At 39.9% G+C, this 19,944-nt stretch overlaps 1 protein-coding gene across 17 annotated transcripts in view; it reads right to left on the bottom strand.

Annotated features, from left to right (window-relative positions):
* neb (nebulin) overlaps window positions 1-19,944 on the bottom strand; it is a 63,171-nt gene that overhangs the window by 22,833 nt on the left and 20,394 nt on the right. For 14 of the 17 annotated variants that reach the window (XM_048239597.1, XM_048239611.1, XM_048239603.1 and 11 more), the window contains 59 exons: window positions 19,661-19,867; window positions 19,440-19,544; window positions 18,939-19,046; window positions 18,519-18,830; window positions 18,201-18,407; window positions 17,994-18,098; window positions 17,677-17,784; window positions 17,235-17,546; window positions 16,655-16,858; window positions 16,421-16,525; window positions 16,179-16,286; window positions 15,764-16,075; window positions 15,304-15,507; window positions 15,070-15,174; window positions 14,810-14,917; window positions 14,389-14,700; window positions 13,920-14,123; window positions 13,686-13,790; window positions 13,424-13,531; window positions 13,010-13,321; window positions 12,542-12,745; window positions 12,308-12,412; window positions 12,039-12,146; window positions 11,622-11,933; window positions 11,024-11,227; window positions 10,817-10,921; window positions 10,511-10,618; window positions 10,065-10,376; window positions 9,761-9,964; window positions 9,557-9,661; window positions 9,233-9,340; window positions 8,717-9,028; window positions 8,412-8,615; window positions 8,189-8,293; window positions 7,662-7,769; window positions 7,229-7,540; window positions 6,881-7,084; window positions 6,371-6,475; window positions 6,164-6,271; window positions 5,744-6,055; window positions 5,510-5,614; window positions 5,310-5,408; window positions 5,040-5,141; window positions 4,800-4,907; window positions 4,304-4,615; window positions 3,497-3,601; window positions 3,123-3,227; window positions 2,918-3,022; window positions 2,687-2,794; window positions 2,388-2,498; window positions 1,997-2,194; window positions 1,774-1,878; window positions 1,511-1,615; window positions 1,303-1,407; window positions 1,083-1,190; window positions 855-968; window positions 534-731; window positions 302-406; window positions 59-163 (listed from right to left, as the gene is read on the bottom strand). In XM_048239597.1, coding sequence (XP_048095554.1) covers window positions 59-163; window positions 302-406; window positions 534-731; window positions 855-968; window positions 1,083-1,190; window positions 1,303-1,407; window positions 1,511-1,615; window positions 1,774-1,878; window positions 1,997-2,194; window positions 2,388-2,498; window positions 2,687-2,794; window positions 2,918-3,022; window positions 3,123-3,227; window positions 3,497-3,601; window positions 4,304-4,615; window positions 4,800-4,907; window positions 5,040-5,141; window positions 5,310-5,408; window positions 5,510-5,614; window positions 5,744-6,055; window positions 6,164-6,271; window positions 6,371-6,475; window positions 6,881-7,084; window positions 7,229-7,540; window positions 7,662-7,769; window positions 8,189-8,293; window positions 8,412-8,615; window positions 8,717-9,028; window positions 9,233-9,340; window positions 9,557-9,661; window positions 9,761-9,964; window positions 10,065-10,376; window positions 10,511-10,618; window positions 10,817-10,921; window positions 11,024-11,227; window positions 11,622-11,933; window positions 12,039-12,146; window positions 12,308-12,412; window positions 12,542-12,745; window positions 13,010-13,321; window positions 13,424-13,531; window positions 13,686-13,790; window positions 13,920-14,123; window positions 14,389-14,700; window positions 14,810-14,917; window positions 15,070-15,174; window positions 15,304-15,507; window positions 15,764-16,075; window positions 16,179-16,286; window positions 16,421-16,525; window positions 16,655-16,858; window positions 17,235-17,546; window positions 17,677-17,784; window positions 17,994-18,098; window positions 18,201-18,407; window positions 18,519-18,830; window positions 18,939-19,046; window positions 19,440-19,544; window positions 19,661-19,867 — 9,699 coding nt within the window. The remainder of the gene's footprint in view (window positions 1-58; window positions 164-301; window positions 407-533; window positions 732-854; window positions 969-1,082; window positions 1,191-1,302; window positions 1,408-1,510; window positions 1,616-1,773; window positions 1,879-1,996; window positions 2,195-2,387; window positions 2,499-2,686; window positions 2,795-2,917; window positions 3,023-3,122; window positions 3,228-3,496; window positions 3,602-4,303; window positions 4,616-4,799; window positions 4,908-5,039; window positions 5,142-5,309; window positions 5,409-5,509; window positions 5,615-5,743; window positions 6,056-6,163; window positions 6,272-6,370; window positions 6,476-6,880; window positions 7,085-7,228; window positions 7,541-7,661; window positions 7,770-8,188; window positions 8,294-8,411; window positions 8,616-8,716; window positions 9,029-9,232; window positions 9,341-9,556; window positions 9,662-9,760; window positions 9,965-10,064; window positions 10,377-10,510; window positions 10,619-10,816; window positions 10,922-11,023; window positions 11,228-11,621; window positions 11,934-12,038; window positions 12,147-12,307; window positions 12,413-12,541; window positions 12,746-13,009; window positions 13,322-13,423; window positions 13,532-13,685; window positions 13,791-13,919; window positions 14,124-14,388; window positions 14,701-14,809; window positions 14,918-15,069; window positions 15,175-15,303; window positions 15,508-15,763; window positions 16,076-16,178; window positions 16,287-16,420; window positions 16,526-16,654; window positions 16,859-17,234; window positions 17,547-17,676; window positions 17,785-17,993; window positions 18,099-18,200; window positions 18,408-18,518; window positions 18,831-18,938; window positions 19,047-19,439; window positions 19,545-19,660; window positions 19,868-19,944) is intronic. The other 3 variants (XM_048239608.1, XM_048239609.1, XM_048239610.1) reach the window with 3 other exon arrangements.

Genomic DNA, 19,944 nt, shown 5'->3' on the forward strand with positions numbered 1-19,944 from the left:
CTTTGGAGTAGTAGTGTGGTTTTATGTGTAAGTGAACTGTCTCAAGAGTAAAACTTACATCACTAAGGTTATGAGCGCTCAGCTTGCATGTCTCATACACAGGAGTCTCCAACACCACAGAGTAATCCTTGAACTGCTGAATTCCCTTGGCTTTGTACGCATTCTAAAAGAGGGGGAGGAATGATGAAAAGTCACACCATGAGAAGATTCACATCGCATGGTATTAGCACAGAAAGAAGTGGTAACTATGAGGATAAGGTAAGAAAAAAATGAGATAAGATAGAGTGGTCAGAAGACTTACATTACTCTGCATCTGCATGGCGTTCTTGCTACGCACAATCTCAGGAGTGTCCCAGGCATAGCACCCGATTCCCCTCAGCCAGTTCAGGTCATCCTTGTAGCAGATCTGTGGGGCAACAAGGAACGTTTTATCCAAAGCTAGTCACAATGATCACACGATTTGTACTGTACATGTTTAAAAACAGACAGGCACACACAAATAACTAATATACCATGAAAAAGATCTCACTTACATCACTGAACTGCTCAGCAACTTTGCGGGAGTGCTGGAAGACCTGCATGTCTGGCAGGCAGATCCACTGGTGCATAATCTTGCGGTAATCAATCTCACTGACGGCCTTCTGGGTCCTTCGTGATTCTACAATGTCAACCATGTCAGGAGGCACGGTCACCTTGGCCTTTGTCTTCTCATATTTTTCTTTGTACAAACGCTGGTTCATAAAGAGACATATAAGTGAAAAGCTTAGGCTTGCACCAAAAGAAAAAGGACATCGATATCAAACACATAAATGTTGTGACATGAGAAGTGTCTGTGGGAAAATAAATGTACTCACGTCAAGGACAAGTTTTCCAGCATTGAGGCACCTAAGTGTGGCAGGATCATCCTCAATGGATTTGGGCAAGCTGTAGAGGGACTTGAACTTCTCGTAATCCTCACGGTATTTTGCCTGTCATTATACAATTGAACATTTCCATATGGTCACAGAGTTCATGTATACGTAATTATTAAATATATTTGTATCTCTATATTTCAATTTATATTGTAGTAGTATTTGACTCACAGGGCTGAGGATAACCCTCTGCCGTTTAGCATGGGCCAGTGCATGAGAGTCGTGTGGGATGAAGTAGCTCTTGGCCTTGATCTTGTTCCATGCGGCAGTATAATCGGTCTGTTTAATAGTTGCAACATATGCTATGTTAGACAACACAACAGTTCAACAATAATAGAAAATAACTTGAAGTGGAACAATATGGACGTGACTTATGGTTTGATGAGCGTACCGTGCTGAAGAGATGCTTGAGGTTATGACAGCGGGCATAGTCAAACGTGTCGAGAGTGGTGGTGTACAAGTGCTTCTCCCTGTGGTATGCCTCTCTGTAGTTCAACTGAGGATGAATAGAGAACACTCAGATTATACTCTGACAGATCATTATTCAACACTGGAACCGTGTTAGAGCTAAAATATGATTATCAGATGAGGCATTTTACCTCACTGGCCCAGGTGTGTCCCAGGACAGCAGTGACATAAACAGGGGTGTCTGTCACAATAGAGTAGTTGTTGAATTCCTTCTTGCCCTCAGCTTTGTATTTGATCTGTCAAAAGTAAAATAAAATACAGTGCTTATGTTAATTTAGGTTTGTCATTCTTGATTGTTTTAAATTGTAGTCTGCTTAAGACCTTCGGAAGCTTAAACTTTTCAGAAAGCAGAACCATTGAATATCAAAGTTTGTCCAATCTGTCTGGCTCTTACATCACTCTGAAGCTCGTAGGCCTTCTTGGCACGAAGAATTTCTGGGGTGTCCCAGGCATAGCAGCCGATGCCCTTTGTCCAGTTCAGATCCTCCTTGTAGAAGACCTGAAAGAGAAAGATAAGCGCCCCATATAATGTAGAAAAGATCACATTGGCAGAAAAGAGCACAAAGATTATCTAAAAATTAGATGATTCGAACATTTGATAGTTAGGGATGACCTACGTCACTCAAAATCTCATTGGCGCGGCGAGCACGGATAGCATCATTTTGGTCAGGGTGGCATGTCCATTGGTGGAGGTAGGTACGGTACTTCTCTTCACTTAGGATGTCCTGACATTTCCTGGCCACAACATGGCTAATCATGTCCACAGGAATGTGAAGCTTAGTCTTGATCTCATTGTAGTCCTTATGGTAGTCCCTCTGCACAGAAATAAAACAATAAATAGTATAGAAATTAATGCTAATAATAAATAAAATAATTCAGTATCAGTGTCAGCGGATAATACTGAGAAGCTGTAATACTGAGAGGCATATACTGTACAGTATGAGTGTCTAGATGTTAGAAGTGCAGTGTGTTTGATGTCAACATGTATGTTCAGTGAAAGTATCTTACCAGGTTCTTCATCTTCTCTATTTCACCATAGCGCATCACATCAGGGAAGTCTAGGATGTTGGCAGCCTTGTAATGGCCCTTTTCCTTCTCATGGGCGTTTTTGTACTTGGCCTGAGTGGTTTGGATTCATAAAAAAAAAGACATTGCATGTTAGAGAATATATGTATCATGTGATTATATTTGTGACTGAAGACACAAAGTCAACAGTGTAGACATAATATACCCCTTTTATGAGAACTGAAGTTATTTGAGTTTGACTGGAAAGTTGATTGATGAAAGGAAACTGAAGAGAGACTCACATCACTGACGCTGTCCCTGGCTTTCTTGGCAATCAGCAGAGGGAGGTACTCATGGTTCAGTTGGTAGCCAGTGGCTTTGCTTTCATCCCAGTTCAGCTTGTACAGTTTCTGCACAGAAATCACATAATTCATTAACCTCCTAAAAACGGGACTCCAGGCTCCTTGCAGTGTTTAGCGAAATAAATAGTTCCAATGAAGTTTATAATTAGAAAGAAGTTAACTCTGCGTTACCTCACTGATGTTCTTGGCAGACTCTCTGCAATGAGCCATCTGGGGTGTGTCATCAGAACCAATGTAATGACCCTTCTCCGCATTGAAGGACTCTTTGTACTTCAGCTGCATTAACAAAAACAAGATAGTTTAGCCTTGTTCAGCTGAACAGAGAAAGGTTCAAAATGGACAGAGAAAGGAAAGCCACTTGATTGTGGATACTCACGTCACTGAGTTGGAAGGCATTGACTTTAGCCTGGATAATCTCAGGGCGATCGACAATGAGAGTGAACTTGCTAAAGCCCTCCTTAGCGTCCTTTTTGTAAAGTCTCTGTAACAAAGAAAACAGGACAATAGTAATAAGGAATAATAATGGGAGTGACAGAATAAGGATAAATATCCCATTTATAGCATAAAAAATATGCATTACTCTTTATTGTAAGAATATGTTATGGTTCCATTAAATATTGTAGTATTCAGTGATATATTTAGTGATGCAGCCCTTGTATACCTTTATGTGATGTTGCCTTTTTAGTTGCCTTTTGATATTTATATATAAAGGTTATGTACTTCTCTTTAGTAGTTTCATAGACAACCTACCTCATTCATGATCTCTTGGGCTTTTCTGACTTTGACATGATCAACAGATTCTGCAGGAACCCATCCACATCCACGGATCCATTCCAGATCGGCTTTATAAATTATCTGATGGAGGAACAGACAAACATCAATGCTTTTGTGGGAGGATGACAGAAACTAAATGAATCCGCAACAGAATGAATGGATTTCAATATTGCTGAATACAATACAATCACAATAAGTGATTTTGTTCTAATGGGGTTATAAAGTAGCCTGGAAGCCCACAAAATTTGAGGTCGGGAAATTCTGTCTGGACTCCATTGAGAAGCAACTATGCCCAAACCAGAGCAGTTCGAACCTACCGCACCAATCAAATTGTCTGGCTTTATACGATGATAGCCAGATGAGCAACGGTGCCTAGTCTATCATGTCACCTGAGCGCACTTCGGTTGATTTTGTGTACAACAAAAAGCCTGTCGCTAGAGAAGCTTGATATTTAGAATTTCCTATTGCGTCTGATGTTACATAGCTTAACTTTAAAAAATGATCAGAAAACAGCATTAAGGCATTTGCCGAGATAAAGGATGATTCGGCTGTTCTCCTTACAGGATTCACGGTAGGCTATTTTGTTGCTCTGATTGGTTAGGTCTATCCAATTGAGTGCTCTGATTGGTTAGGTCTATCCAATTGAGTGCAGAGGCATTTTCCCCCATGTACCGGTTGAAACACGCCCCATAATCACATTCCAATGGAGCAGTATCAGATTCACATTCTGAATAGAATAGAGTATGGCTACGTCAGGCTAGTTATAAAGTATTGTGGACTCACATCGCTGTTGATGTCGTATACTTTGCGGGCCTGAATAACATCATTCTGATCGGGCAGGCAGGTCCAGTTGTGCAGACGGGTTCTGTAGTGATCGTCGTTGACCTGGATTTGGCACTTCTTTGCCAGCTCAAATGCTATCATGTCAACAGGTAGATTGAACTTAGTCTTGGACTTGTTGAAGTCCTTCTTGTAAAGAGCATCACTGGCAATCTTAGCAGAGTTCAAGGCCAACATCAGCAGTGGATCATCCTGGACGCTGAGGGCTCCGATGTGGTGGCCAACCTGCTTGCGGTAGCTGTCATGGTACTTGTGCTGTAGGAAAAAATGCATCACAGTCCGTTATTGATGAGAAGAGTATATATTTATCAGAATCTATGACATTTGAGTCATTGAGTTGCTGCATACAATTGCACTAAAATCAATGAGACCAATTGAGTTAGTGCATAAAAATCCTTGATAGACACTGGGTTTGAACACTGATTAACGGCCTACTTACATCACTTTGTATCTTAGATGTCTTGATACATTGCTGGATGCCAACGGCATCTCCAGGCATGAAGTATCCAGTAGCTTTGGTCTTATTCCATTCCTGAGTGTACAGTTTCTGTGGGGAGAATCAGAGGAGCATAATGAAAGGATTTAAGTCTGTGGAGGTGAGACTGTGTACATGCATCGTACATTGCTCAGAGGAAGAAATCTTAGGAGAGGGATTGTGGGAATAGAAGAGATCTTTTACCGGGTGGAGATTCTTTTTTGTCTCTCTGCATGTTGCCAGTGTCGGAGTGTCTGTCAGATGGTATGTGGTCTTGTCCTTGTGCCATTGCTCACGATATTTAGCCTGGAATAAAAGAAGCCGCAGGTAAGCCAGTAAAAAAATTCAGAGTAGCAGGAAGAGAATGTTTCTCCCTACAAAAATCATATAAGATTTGAAATGTGCAAATTATATATCAACATTTGCATTATCTTGCAGCTCACAGCAAGCAGGTTTTAGAGGCTTTGCACTGACCTCATTCAGGACATCAGCTGCATTCTTGGCGCATGCCAAGTCTACTCGGTCATGTGGAATTGTGTACGGCTGTGAATCCAGTTTCACACGGTAACCTCTCTGTAAGACAGAGAAAGTGAGATTAAAATCTTCTGCCATTTCATGCCAAACATGATGTCTCCTAAATTTTTACATCTTTCCAAGGAACTGTTGTTACTTACATCAGCCAGGATATCCTGGGCATGTTTCACTCTCTTGACCTCCACAGACTCATGGGGACTCCATCCACAGCCCCTAAGCCACTCCAAGTCAGCCCTGTAGACCGCCTGTCAATCACCCAGAGATGAACGTCAAGGCATTACAGTGATGATCAAAACATGTATACCAGTGGCCGCAATTGACCTTATTTCTATGTGGGAATGATGGAAGATGACATTTCTATGTAGATAACTTACATCACTACGAATTTCGTAAACCTTCCTGGCTTGGACAACGTCACTGGAGTCGGGCAGACAGGTCCAGTTGTGCAGTTGAGTTCTGTAGTTGAAATCATTGACCTGCTTCTGACACTTCTTGGCCAGCTCGAGATTAAGCATGTCTACAGGGAGATGGAACTTGGTTTTGGACTTGTTGAAGTCCTTCTTGTAGAGAGCGTCACTCGCAATCTTAGCACCATGCATTGCCAGCACAATCAGTGGATCATCCTGGACACTGAGAGCTCCAATGTGGTGGCCCACCTGCTTGCGGTAGCCGGTCTTGTACTTGTACTGGAAAGGAAAAAGGAATGGCGAATTGCATCACATCTCATCTGACAAATGGTTGTAATTCACATTTTGATTCCAAACATGCATCTCTGTAATGAAATGAATGCTCACATCACTGGCAATATCTCTGGAGGCTCTAGCTTTAAGTACAGAGATGGCGTCTTCCTTAATGTGGTATCCCTTGGCTTTCTCTTTGTTCCAAATGTTGGTGTACAGTTTCTGAAAAGCAAAAGCAAAAAGGTAAGTGACTGATACAAAGAAGAATGAAAAGACATGGTATTATAGTACATAGATATCCAACAATGTGAACAAACTTACATTGCTGGTGTTCACAGAGTTTGCCTTAGAGAGGAGGATTTCTGGTGTGTCAGGATTGATGTGAATGCATGTTTTGTCCTTCTCCCAAGCCGCTTTGTAATTCCTCTGTCGACAGAAAGAAGTAGAAATAAGTTCAGTCACAAAAAAGTCAACATGGAAAGCCGTCATCAGTAACCCTCTGTTGTGGTTCTCTCTCTGATTCCATGAACGTCCACAGTGCAGATTTACACACACATGCAAGAGTGTAGTTTGCAAACTAAAGGTGTAGGAAAACATCACCTGCTGTATGGAAACATGGGGTTCCATGTCATATTAGGCAAGTGCCTCTGAGTTTTGACAACATCTGGTTGTTTTGAAATTAGATTATTTATTCTTTGATAAACGGTCCTTTTACATGTCAACAATCATTTAAAACCGTAGAAACGTTTGAAATGAAGTCTTTTTGGTATAAAATGCTGTAAGGGAAATACAGTATGAGAAAACAGGAGGGAACAACATAAAATTTCTTACATTACTAATGTTTTCTGCGTTTTGCTTGGACAGAACAATTTCTGGCAGGTCAACAGCACTTGTGAACTTGATAGTGCTGGGAGGCTGGCGGTACAGTCTGTCATTGAGAATTTCCTGAGCATGTTTGGCTTTCAGAACATCTGGAGAACCCTGTGGTATCCAGCCACACCCACGGATCCACTCCATATCAGCCTTGTAGACAGCCTGGAAAAGGAAGATTCTCAGATTAATCTTTCAGACTGTCCCATTACTTTCACAGTTGTAACCTTGGGTTATGAGAGCAAATATAGATGTGAGTAGAGAAAAACCACCACCAACATCAAGCACAAAATCTAAATGTAACCTTACATCACTACGAATATCGTAGACCTTCCTGGCTTGGACAACGTCACTGGAGTCGGGAAGACAGGTCCAGTTGTGCAGTTGAGTTCTGTAGTTGAAATCATTGACCTGCTTCTGACACTTCTTGGCCAGCTCGAGACTAAGCATGTCTACAGGGAGATGGAACTTGGTTTTGGACTTGTTGAAGTCCTTCTTGTAGAGATTGTCACTCGCAATCTTAACACCATGCATTGCCAGCACAATCAGTGGATCATCCTGGACACTAAGAGCTCCAACGTGGTGTCCTTGTTGCTTGCGATAACCCGCTTTATATTTGTACTGAGAGATAAATGAAGGGAAACAATTATGATTAAAACCATAGCAATATCTCAACACATGCTTAATCAACACATGTTATCCTTAAATCAATTTAAGTATATGAAGAGAATGAGGATCTCACATCGCTGATGATTTCTCTTGATTTCTTGGCTGCTTTAATGGCGATGGCATCAGGCTTCAGGTTGTATCCCTTCTTAAACATATCTTCAACTGCTTGTCTGTATAATTTCTTTGGAAGCAAATCAGAAGTAATGCATTACAACACAAATTGCCATTTCAAAACCAAATGGTATGAATAATATAACATGATATTGTCTGAGGAGTGAAACTAACACTACTACAATTAATACTGATGACAGTAGGAGGTAGGACAATCCAGTAGTGTATAGCAATGAACAAATAAACAGCAAGATATAGTTCATAATAAATAATACATAAATATAGTTCATAATAAATAAGTAATAACATAGACAGTTCACTCTGTCTTGACAGTAAGCTGTGTTGGAAAGTCTGAGTAAAGATAACATTCTGCCTTTTTGTGATATAAAATCCATAAAATCAATGAGTAAATGTACTCTCACTTGAAATGTTTTAAAGCTGTTTCCATATGTGTCAGTAATTGAGGTGCATTTAGGTCTAGACACTTACCCTGCTGTTGGTGATGTTATTCTGTTGGGCTAAGAGGATCTCAGGAGTGTCTGGCATGATGTGGATAGTTGTCTTGTCTTTATTCCATGCTTCCTGATATGCTTTCTGTAACAACAGCCAAGAAAGGTTAGTGGGATTTTCAACATCAGAATGTTGAATTCCCCAAACCCAAATTATTTCACTTGTTTAGATTGGAGTGTACTGCTCAACACATGTAGAATACCTTGTCCATAGTTTGAGCGTTTGACTGAGCCAGAGCAAAGGGCATATCATCAGTTTTGCAGGTGAATGGAAACTGACTTGGGTGCTGTCGGTAATGTCTCTCACTCAGGATGGAACCAGCTTTCTTGGCTTTCTCCACGTCTAACGAGCCAATAGGAACCCATCCACAACCTCTCAGCCATGACATATCTGCCCTGTACACAGCCTTTAAAGATAGAGATATACAAGTATGATATTGAAATAAGCATTTCAACCTTCTGCATTGTGCCTCTTTTTTCCATAAACATCAGCAATTGTGAAGCTTACATCACTCTGTAGGTCATAGACCTTCCTGGCCTGCACAACGTCATTGGAGTCGGGCAGGCAGGTCCAGTTGTGCAGTTGAGTTCTGTAGTTGAAATCATTGACCTGCTTCTGACACTTCTTGGCTAGCTCCACGGTCAACATGTCCACAGGAAGATGGAACTTGGTTTTGGACTTGTTGAAGTCCTTCTTGTAAAGAGCGTCACTAGCAATCTTAGCACCATGAATTGCCAGCATGAGCAGTGGATCATCCTGGACGCTGAGGGCTCCGATGTGGTGGCCGACCTGCTTGCGGTAGCCGGTCTTGTACTTGTACTAAAGAAAAGGCAAAGGCATCATCCTCAAGATGAAAAAACATACTTTTAAACTCTTTTTAAAGTATATTTTTGGGGCTTTTTGCCTTTATTTGTATAGGACAGTGAAGAGTGAGACAGGAAGTAAGAGGCATGAATCAAATTTAAGTCACATTTTTTTTTTTTAAATAACACAGAAATTCAAGAGAATACATTTATTACTCACATCACTAATTATTTCTCTTCCATGCTTGGCTGCTTTGATTGCGATGGCATCAGCGCTTAGGTTATAGCCTTTCTTGAACATATCTTCAACATCTTGTTTGTATAGTTTCTGTTGAAAAAACAAATCAGATGAAATCAGACACTTTGATTTTAATCAACAGCTTTATAATCATCCTGGCAGTTCAAACTGATGCCTGCAAATAAGTCCTTAAATAGCATTATATGACTGACTTGATTTAGACATACGCTGACAGTTGAATACAAAATCTGTTCAAGCTAACAAACAATAAAATAGACATCACAGCAACAAAGAAAAGAAACTCACTTTGCTCATGTTAATAGCATTGGCCTTGGACAGTATAATTTCAGGAATATCTGGATTTAAGTGGATCGTCGTCTTATCATTTTCCCAGGCTTCAATGTATTGTTTCTGTATTGAACATACAAAGGATGAACATTAAGATTAGATGGAGAACACGAGAATTCACATTGTTGTGCTCTTTGTTACATATTTGAATATCGAACCGACCTTGTTGATTGTGTCAGCGTTTGTTTTAGCCAAGACCATAGGCATAGACTGCATGTCTTGGGTGAACTTGAATTGGTCTGGCTTCTGGCGGTACAAGTGGTCACTGAGAATTTCACCAGCTTTCTTGGCCTTAAGAACATCCAGTGATCCAATGGGGACCCAGCCAGTACCCCTGATAAACTCCATGTCAGCCTTGTACACAGCCTAAAAGAATTGTTTCACATAGAATGTATTAAACACAGTAGAAAACATAGAATGTCCTTTCACAAATAAACAGGTCCTCTCAAAATGGCACAGAACTTACATCACTCTGTAGGTCATAGACCTTCCTGGCCTGCACAACGTCACTGGAATCGGGCAGGCAGGTCCAGTTGTGCAGTTGAGTTCTGTAGTTGAAATCATTGACCTGCTTCTGACACTTCTTGGCTAGCTCAACGGACAACATGTCCACAGGAAGATGGAACTTTGTCTTGGACTTGTTGAAGTCCTTCTTGTAAAGAGCGTCACTAGCAATCTTAGCACCATGAATGGCCAGCATGAGCAGTGGATCATCCTGGACGCTGAGGGCTCCGATGTGGTGGCCGACCTGCTTGCGGTAGCCGGTCTTGTACTTGTACTAAAGAAAAGGTAAAGGCATTATCATAAAAAGAAAATGTAGATTGTTAGTGTTCACAGTCATGAATCAAATTTAAGTAACTGATATTTTTTTTTTAACACACTGATATTCAAAAGAAAACATTTATTACTCACATCACTAATTATTTCTCTTCCATGCTTGGCTGCTTTGATTGCGATGGCATCAGGTTTTAGGTTATAGCCCTTCTTGAACATATCTACAACATCTTGTGTGTATGATTTCTGTTGGAAAAAAAAAGAATCAGATGAAATTTTAAATAACAATGTTATCATCATCCAGGTGGGTCAAACTGATGTCTCAAATAAGTCCTAAAATGGCAAAAGGAAGATTAAAATGATCAGAAGCAGTAGATGCAATGTAGTAAATGCTGCATAACATTAAACTAATAATTGAATGAAAATGAATAATGTTATCCTTACCAAACTGTAGTTTTTGCAATTCTGCTTTGCAAGGAGCACATCCATGGCATCTGGCATGATATGAATTTGGGTCTTGTCTTTGTTCCAAGCCTCAGTATACGCGGACTGTGAGGGAGTACAAATTATATTTGTTTAGAGCCTAAAATTGGTTGCTCAAAACAAGAGGATAAGACATATACTAAATGCATGTAATTACATAGCACACACCTTGTTATTTATTGATGCATTGGCTTTGGCCAGGACAATTGGCATAGCCTCAGTTGTGCTGGTAAAACTAAAGTTGCTGGGATGCTGACGGTACAACTTCTCGCTCAGGATCTCTCCAGCCTTCTTTGCTTTCTCAACATCAAGTGAGCCAATGGGGACCCACCCTGTACCTTGCAGCCACTTCAGATCTGCTCTGTACACGGCCTGAGAAGCACAGGGGGAACATAAAGGATGCAGAAACATTAACGCTGTGGAGACAGTTCATTCACAGAGAACGAATAGCATGACATTTGCTCCAGAATTTAATTTGTACCGTGTTAATGCTAGTTGTTGAATGCCTTGAAAAAACAACTCTAAAACATTGCACTTCACAATATAAACTATTTCAAATATAAAGAAACCTTCTACTCAGCTTCTGCTTCACACAAAACACTCTGCATTTCGTACAAACACAAATACAGAATGAATCATTGTACAGTATATAACAATTCTGAGAAACTTTAACTTTACAAACATGTCTGGCCTTACAAAAACATAACGAAATATATCAAGCGTAAAGACACCAAACAATTAAAATAAGAAACGATTTTTATCTTACATCACTCTGCATCTCATAGACTTGCTTGGCTTGGACAACGTCACTTGAGTCAGGCAGGCAGGTCCAGTTGTGCAGTTGAGTTCTGTAGTTGAAATCATTGACCTGCTTCTGACACTTCTTGGCCAGCTCAACGGACAACATGTCCACAGGAAGGTTGAACTTTGTCTTGGACTTGTTGAAGTCCTTCTTGTAAAGAGCGTCACTAGCAATCTTAGCACCATGAATTGCCAGCATGAGCAGTGGATCATCCTGGACACTGAGGGCTCCGATGTGGTGGCCGACCTGCTTGCGGTAGCCGGTCTTGTACTTGTACTAAAGAAAAAGGAAGTAATTTGATTTAAAAACATGTATTTTATGTGTACTACTACATAAATAATAATAATAAAAAACATTAATTGTGTGATTTGAAATACTCACATCACTGGCAATGTCCCTGGCTGCCCTGGCAGCTTTAATACCAATGGCATCATTGCGCAAGTCATAGCCCTTCTTCTTGTCATTTATGTAAGCTTTTTTGTAGTGATTCTAGAGAAAAACATGAGAACATAGCAACTATGAGGATTAACATCCAAGAAAGATCTTTGCAGATGAAAACTAGCATCTGTAGCATATATAAAAAAAATTACATTAGGAAAAAATAAAAATAAACAAATTATATTTTAGAAATCTCTTTAATCCTTTCTTACCTCACTGTAGGTTGCCTTATTCTGTTTGGCCAGTGTCACATCCATCGCATCTGGCATGATATGAATCTTTGTCTTATCCACATCCCAAGCCTTCACATAGCTTTGCTGTGAAATGAAATACAGACATGAAATCAAACACAAACAAATGACTACCAGGTAGCATATTATAAGCAATATTGCCCTATTTTTCTGTATCACTTATTTGGAGAATTTGCTCTAAAAGAGATGTGATACCTTGTTAATATTGTCATTCATGGCTTTAGCCAGGACAATTGGCATATCCTGAGTTGTGCTGGTGAATTTGAAGTTGCTGGGGTGCTGACGGTACAACGCATCACTCAGGATCTCTCCAGCTTTCTTCGCTTTCTCAACATCAAGTGAGCCAATTGGAACCCACCCTGTACCTTGCTGCAGTTTGAAATCAGCCCTGTACACAGCCTGGGCAAACAAGGAAAGAATAGAGGGATTTGAAGGAGATGTGTTACAGAATTCTTTCATTATCTCTGTCTTTATAGTTAAACTACACACTGAGTCACTTCAAATCTGCTCTGGAAACAGCCAGATCAAGACTTTCTTTACAGAAATGGTTAAGTATGTATTGAGTTTGTGAATGAGTTTCAAAATGAAAATGTGATTACTTGTATGTTAGACAAACACAAATCCAGAATGAATCATCATACATAACAATTCTGAAAAACTTACATCACTCTGCATTTCGTACACCTGTCTGGCCTGGACAACGTCACTAGAGTCAGGCAGGCAGGTCCAGTTGTGCAGTTGAGTTCTGTAGTTGAAATCATTGACCTGCTTCTGACACTTCTTGGCCAGCTCAACGGACAACATGTCCACAGGAAGATGGAACTTTGTCTTGGACTTGTTAAAGTCCTTCTTGTAAAGAGCGTCACTAGCAATCTTAGCACCATGAATTGCCAGCATGAGCAGTGGATCATCCTGGACGCTGAGGGCTCCGATGTGGTGGCCGACCTGCTTGCGGTAGCCGGTCTTGTACTTGTACTAAAGTAAAACAAGTAATTTGACTTAAAAAACATGTATCTGTACTGTGTACTTCTGTACTAATGTTTAAATAATAATAATAGTGTGATTTGAAATACTCACATCACTAGCAATGTCCCTGGCTGCCTTGGCAGCTTTAATACCAATGGCATCATTGCGCAAGTCATAGCCCTTCTTCTTGTCATCTATGTAGGCTTTTTTGTAGTGATTCTAGAAAAAAACATGAGAACATAGCAACTATGAGGATTAACATCCAAGAAAGATCTTTGCAGATGAAAAATAGCATCTGTAGCATATACAACATTTATTACATTAGGAAAAAATAAACAAGTAATATTTTAAAATCTCTTTAATCCTTTCTTACCTCACTGTAGGTTGCCTTATTCTGTTTGGCCAGTGTCACATCCATCGCATCTGGCATGATATGAATCTTTGTCTTATCCACATCCCAAGCCTTCACATAGCTTTGCTGTGAAATGAAATACAGACATGAAATCAAACACAAACAACTGACTACCAGGCAGCATATTATAAGCAATATTGCCCTATTTTTCTGTATCACTTATTTGGAGAATTTGCTCTAAAAGAGATGTGATACCTTGTTAATATTGTCATTCATGGCTTTAGCCAGGACAATTGGCATATCCTGAGTTGTGCTGGTGAATTTGAAGTTGCTGGGGTGCTGACGGTACAACGCATCACTCAGGATCTCTCCAGCTTTCTTCGCTTTCTCAACATCAATTGAGCCAATTGGAACCCACCCTGTACCTTGCTGCAGTTTGAAATCAGCCCTGTACACAGCCTGGGCAAACAAGGAAAGAATAGAGGGATTTGAAGGAAATGCGTTACAGAATTCTTTCATCATCTATGTCTTTGTAGTTATACTCTACACTGAGTCACTTCAAATCTGCTCTGTAAACAGCCAGATCAAGACTTTTTTTTACAGAAATGGTTAAGTATGTATTGAGTTTGTGAATGCGTTTCAAAATGAAAATGCAATTACTTGTATGTTAGACAAACACAAATCCAGAATGAATCATCCTACATAACAATTCTGAAAAACTTACATCACTCTGCATTTCGTACACCTGTCTGGCCTGGACAACATCACTGGAGTCGGGCAGGCAGGTCCAGTTGTGCAGATAAGTTCTGTAGTGGGCATCATTGACCTGAATCTGATTCTTCTTAGCCAGCTCAAATGCTATCATGTCCACAGGTAGATTGAACTTAGTCTTTGACTTGTTGAAGTCCTTCTTGTACAGAGCATCACTAGCTATCTTTGCAGAGTTCAAGGCCAGCATGAGCAGTGGATCATCCTGGACGCTGAGGGCTCCGATGTGGTGGCCAACCTGCTTGCGGTAACCGGTCTTGTACTTGTACTAAAAAAAAAAAAGAAATTAGATTAAAAAAGATGAATTTGTACTGTGTTATGTATTTGTACTGTACTAATGTTTAAAAAACATTAATTGTGTGATTTGAAATACTCACATCACTGGCAATGTCCCTGGCTGCCTTGGCAGCTTTAATACCAATGGCATCATTGCGCAAGTCATAGCCTTTCTTCCTGTCATCTATGTAAGCTTTTTTGTAGTGATTCTAGAGAAAAACATGAGAACATAGCAACTATGAGGATCAACATCCAAGAAAGATCTTTGCAGATGAAAACTAGCATATACAACATTTTTTACATTAGAAAAAAATAAAAATAAACAAATTATATTTTAAAAATCTTTTTAATCATTTCTTACCTCACTGTAGGTTGCCTTGTTCTGTCTGGCCAGTGCCACATCCATCGCATCTGGCATGATATGAATCTTTGTCTTATCCACATCCCATGCCTTCACATAGCTTTGCTATGAAATGAAAAACAGACATGCAATCAAAGACAAACAACTGACTGCTAGGTAGTGTTTTATAATCAATATTGCCTGATTCTTTCATATCAATTATTTGGAGAATTTGCTCTAAAATAGATGTGATACCTTGTTAATATTATCATTCATGGCTTTAGCCAGGACAATTGGCATATCCTCAGTTGTGCTGGTGAATTTGAAGTTGCTGGGGTGCTGACGGTACAATGACTCGCTCAGGATCTCTCCAGCTTTCTTCGCTTTCTCAACATCAAGTGAGCCAATGGGGACCCATCCGGCACCTCTGAGCCACTTCAGATCTGCTCTGTACACAGCCTGGTCAGGATGAGAGAAAGCATGATGAAGTGTTTACACAGAAAATATATCGACCCTTTAGATATAAAATGTCCCATTATATCACAATCGACACATGAATAAGACATATACATGTCTTGTGCTAAGATAAGGCAAATAATAGCAGTGAATGTATTCTAACATTACAAACATGTCTGGCCTTACAAAAACATAATTAAATATATCAAGCATAAAGATACCAAACAATTAAAATAAGAAACAATTTTTTTTATCTTACATCACTCTGCATCTCATAGACTTGCTTGGCCTGGACAACATCACTGGAGTCAGGCAGGCAGGTCCAGTTGTGCAGATAAGTTCTGTAGTGGGCATCGTTGACCTGAATCTGATTCTTCTTAGCTAGCTCAAATGCTATCATGTCCACAGGTAGATTGAACTTAGTCTTGGACTGGTTGAAGTCCTTCTTGTACAGAGCGTCACTAGCAATCTTCGCTGAGTTCAAGGCCAGCATGAGCAGTGGATCATCCTGGACGCTGAGGGCTCCGATGTGGTGCCCAACCTGCTTGCGGTAGCCGGTCTTGTACTTGTACTAAAAAAAAAGAAGAAATTCAATTTAAACATATGTATTTGTACTGTGTACTACTGTACTAATGTTAAAAAAAAACATTCATTGTGTGATTTGAAATACTCACTTCACTGGCAATGTCCCTGGCTGCCCTGGCAGCTTTAATACCAATGGCATCATTGCGCAAGTCATAGCCCTTCTTCTTGTCATCTATGTAAGCTTTTTTGTAGTGATTCTAGAGAAAAACATGAGAACATAGCAACTATGAGGATTAACATCCAATAAAGATCTGTGCAGATGAAAACTAGCATCTGTAGCATATACAACATTTATTCCATTAGGAAAAAATACAATATAATAATTTCTTACCTCACTGTAGGTTGCCTTATTCTGTCTGGCCAGTGCTACATCCATCGCATCTGGCATGATATGAATCTTTGTCTTATCCACATCCCAAGCCTTCACATAACTTTGCTGTGAAATGAAATACAGACATGAAATCAAAGACAAACGACCAACTGCCAAGTAGCATTTTATTAGAAATATTGCCTGATTCTACCATATCAATTATTTGGAGAATTTGCTCTAAAAGAGATGTGATACCTTGTTAATATTGTCATTCATGGCTTTAGCCAGGACAATTGGCATATCCTCAGTTGTGCTGGTGAATTTGAAGTTGCTGGGGTGCTGACGGTACAATGCATCACTCAGGATCTCTCCAGCTTTCTTCGCTTTCTCAACATCAAGTGAGCCAATTGGAACCCACCCTGTACCTTGCTGCAGTTTGAAATCAGCCCTGTACACAGCCTGGGCAAACAAAGAAAAAACAGAGGGATTTGAAGGAAATGCGTTACAGAATTCTTTCATCATCTTCGTCTTTATAGTTGTACTGTACAATATCAAAGGAGAGATTTTGGGCCCTATTTTAAATACTGGGCAAAGAGCAAAGTCTGAAGTCTAACTTAAGTTAATTTAATTTAATTTAATAACAAAACAAAAAAAATACATTTGCAAATATAATACCATGAGCAAGATCATCAGCACAAACATTGGTGGGTTAGCTAAAAGGTCTCACATTCCACATGATGGCTTTAGTTTGTGCATGACAACTTTGCCTGTTAACTAACTTTACAATATGTAGGCCTATATTGTAATGCACCAGTAACTATAAAATCAAACTCACTTCACTTTGAATGTCATAGACATGTCTAGCCTGGACAACATCACTGGAGTCGGGCAGGCAGGTCCAGTTGTGAAGGCGAGTTCTGTAGTTAGCATCGTTGACCTGGATCTGATTCTTCTTAGCCAGCTCAAATGCTATCATGTCCACAGGTAGATTAAATTTAGTCTTGGACTCGTTGAAGTGCTTCTTGTAAAGAGCATCACTAGCAATCTTGGCAGAGTTCAAGGCCAACATTAGCAGTGGGTCATCCTGGATGCTGAGGGCTCCAATGTGATGGCCAACCTGCTTGCGGTAGCCAGTCTTGTACTTGTACTACAAAAATAAAACAAAAAAAAACATGAAACATTTGGATGTTAAAAATGACAATTACAATTACAATTAATTGAGCAAAATTTAGATATTTGATTCATGAGGACATAAGGACAATTACAACTTTACTCACATCGCTGGCAATAGTTGTGCAGTTCTTAGCTGCTTTGATTGCAATAGCATCAACACCCACATGGTGGCCTTTCTTCTTAGCTTGTTCATTGGCAAGATTGTACAGTTTCTAGACAGATAAAACAAACATCTTTCATGTCAAGAAAACTTCTCTGTTGTAAGTATCACTGAAATATGTGAAACATGGCAGAGATAAGGGACTGTAATTAACTTTTCTCCTTGTTTTTTTTCTCAGTGTGGTATTTATTCACATTTTTAAATGGGTGAGACTGGGTAAAAGTTACAGCAATTAGGCTACTGCAATGAAGAGGTACCTACATTACTCATTGTAATTGCATTAGCCTTGGCCAGAACTATCTCAGGACTGTCAGGCATGACGTGGATCTTGAGCTTTTCCTTCTCCCAAGCTGCAGTGTAGGCTTGCTGGAATTAAATGCATAGAAAACAATGGATTTAGCAACAAACAAAGCACTTATCTGATTCTATATACAGTCTTACAAATCTAGATTGAACCTTGTACAGTACCTTGTTCATGATCTGGTTGTTGGTAGTGGCCAAAACCAGATCCATGGAGTCCATCAGCCTGTGGAAGGGGTATTTTGAAGGGTGAGTGCGGTATCTGTGATCACTCTGGATCTCTCCACCAACTCTTGCTGTTTCAACACCCAGAGAGCCTATGGGCACCCATGGAGATCCCTTGACCATGGAGTTGTAATCAGCCTTGTATTCATACTAGAAAAGAAATAAAGTATTACAGGAATGTTAACAAAACCCCTAGATGAGGCTTGAGGTGTACATATACACACAGGAAAGGTGTTTGATTTCTACATATTCTGCACTTACGTCACTAGCGCTGCGATTCATGGTACGGGCCAACTCCAGGTTCATAGCATCTGGCAGAAGGGTGTACTGGTGGATAAGCTTCCTGTAGCCGGCATATGTCTGCTTAGCTGTAGCTTCTTTAGCGTGAGTCACGCTCATCATGTCCACAGGGGAGCTGTACTTCAACTTGGACTTGTGATAGTCCTTCTTGTAGTTTTTCTCGCTCTGTATCTTGGCCACCTCCATGTAGTGTGTCAGCAGAGGGTCATCCTTAATGTTGTTGACACCAATGTGGTGCCCTTTGGACTTCTGGAAAGCTAGCTTGTACTTGTACTACAATGAATGGCATTACAGAGAATTGATTATAATCAGTGGCAAGTCCTCTAGAGTATGCATTGCTTGAATAAAAACTATATTATTACTGAATTTGCGTTCACTCACATCACTTGCAATAGTGCTGCCAGATTTCGCAGCCAAAATAGAAATGGCATCATTTGTGAGATGATAGCCAGCTTTAGCCATATCGTCCAAGCCAGCCTTGTAGCGTTTCTAGAGAGAGGTAAAAACAGGATTTACAAGGCAGATAATGAAAAATTTACACCAACAAGATAAATGGAAACTGTATGCACTGTATTTTCTTCCTAACATTGTCTTTTTAAAAAGTGCAAATCCTTGTATTTATATATAATATTAACAATGTAACCTACTAATACTAAAACATATGCTCTAAGCTGAGCTCTGTAACACTGACACATGTTAAGGCGAGATATTTTGCAGACACATTTATCCAAACCTACTTTAGAAAATGTACAAACTTAGAATATTATTATGTAATCCATAAATTGAATAAAATTATTATTTCAGCAAAATCTAACAATTATTACAAATTTCACAAAACTACACACTGTAGTAAATGTAATAATCTATTAGAGAGGTACGTACATTACTCATTGTGACAGCATTTGCCTTTGCAAGCACAAACTCAGGGCTGTCTGGCATGACGTGGACACTGAGTTTAGCCTTGTTCCAGGCTGCAGTGTAGGCTTGCTGTTATAAGGTAAAACAAAAATGATATGTCGACAGCATGAAACACACAATACCCAAAAAAAGACGTGTATGACGTCAGTCTCCTACAGTACACCATCCGTGGTTTTTTTTTTTACCTTGTTCAAGATCTGGTTGTTGGTAGTGGCCAAAACCAGATCCATGGAGTCCATCAGCCTGTGGAAGGGGTATTTTGAAGGGTGAGTGCGGTATCTGTGATCACTCTGGATCTCTCCACCAACTCTTGCGGTTTCAACACCCAGAGAGCCTATGGGCACCCATGGAGATCCCTTGACCATGGAGTTGTAATCAGCCTTGTATTCGTACTAGAAAAAGAAATAAAGTATTACAGGAATGTTAACAAAACCCCTAGATGAGGCTTGAGGTGTACATATACACACAG

This window comes from Alosa alosa, chromosome 3 (assembly GCF_017589495.1).
Source record: "Alosa alosa isolate M-15738 ecotype Scorff River chromosome 3, AALO_Geno_1.1, whole genome shotgun sequence".
NCBI classification, from domain to species: Eukaryota; Metazoa; Chordata; class Actinopteri; order Clupeiformes; family Clupeidae; genus Alosa; species Alosa alosa.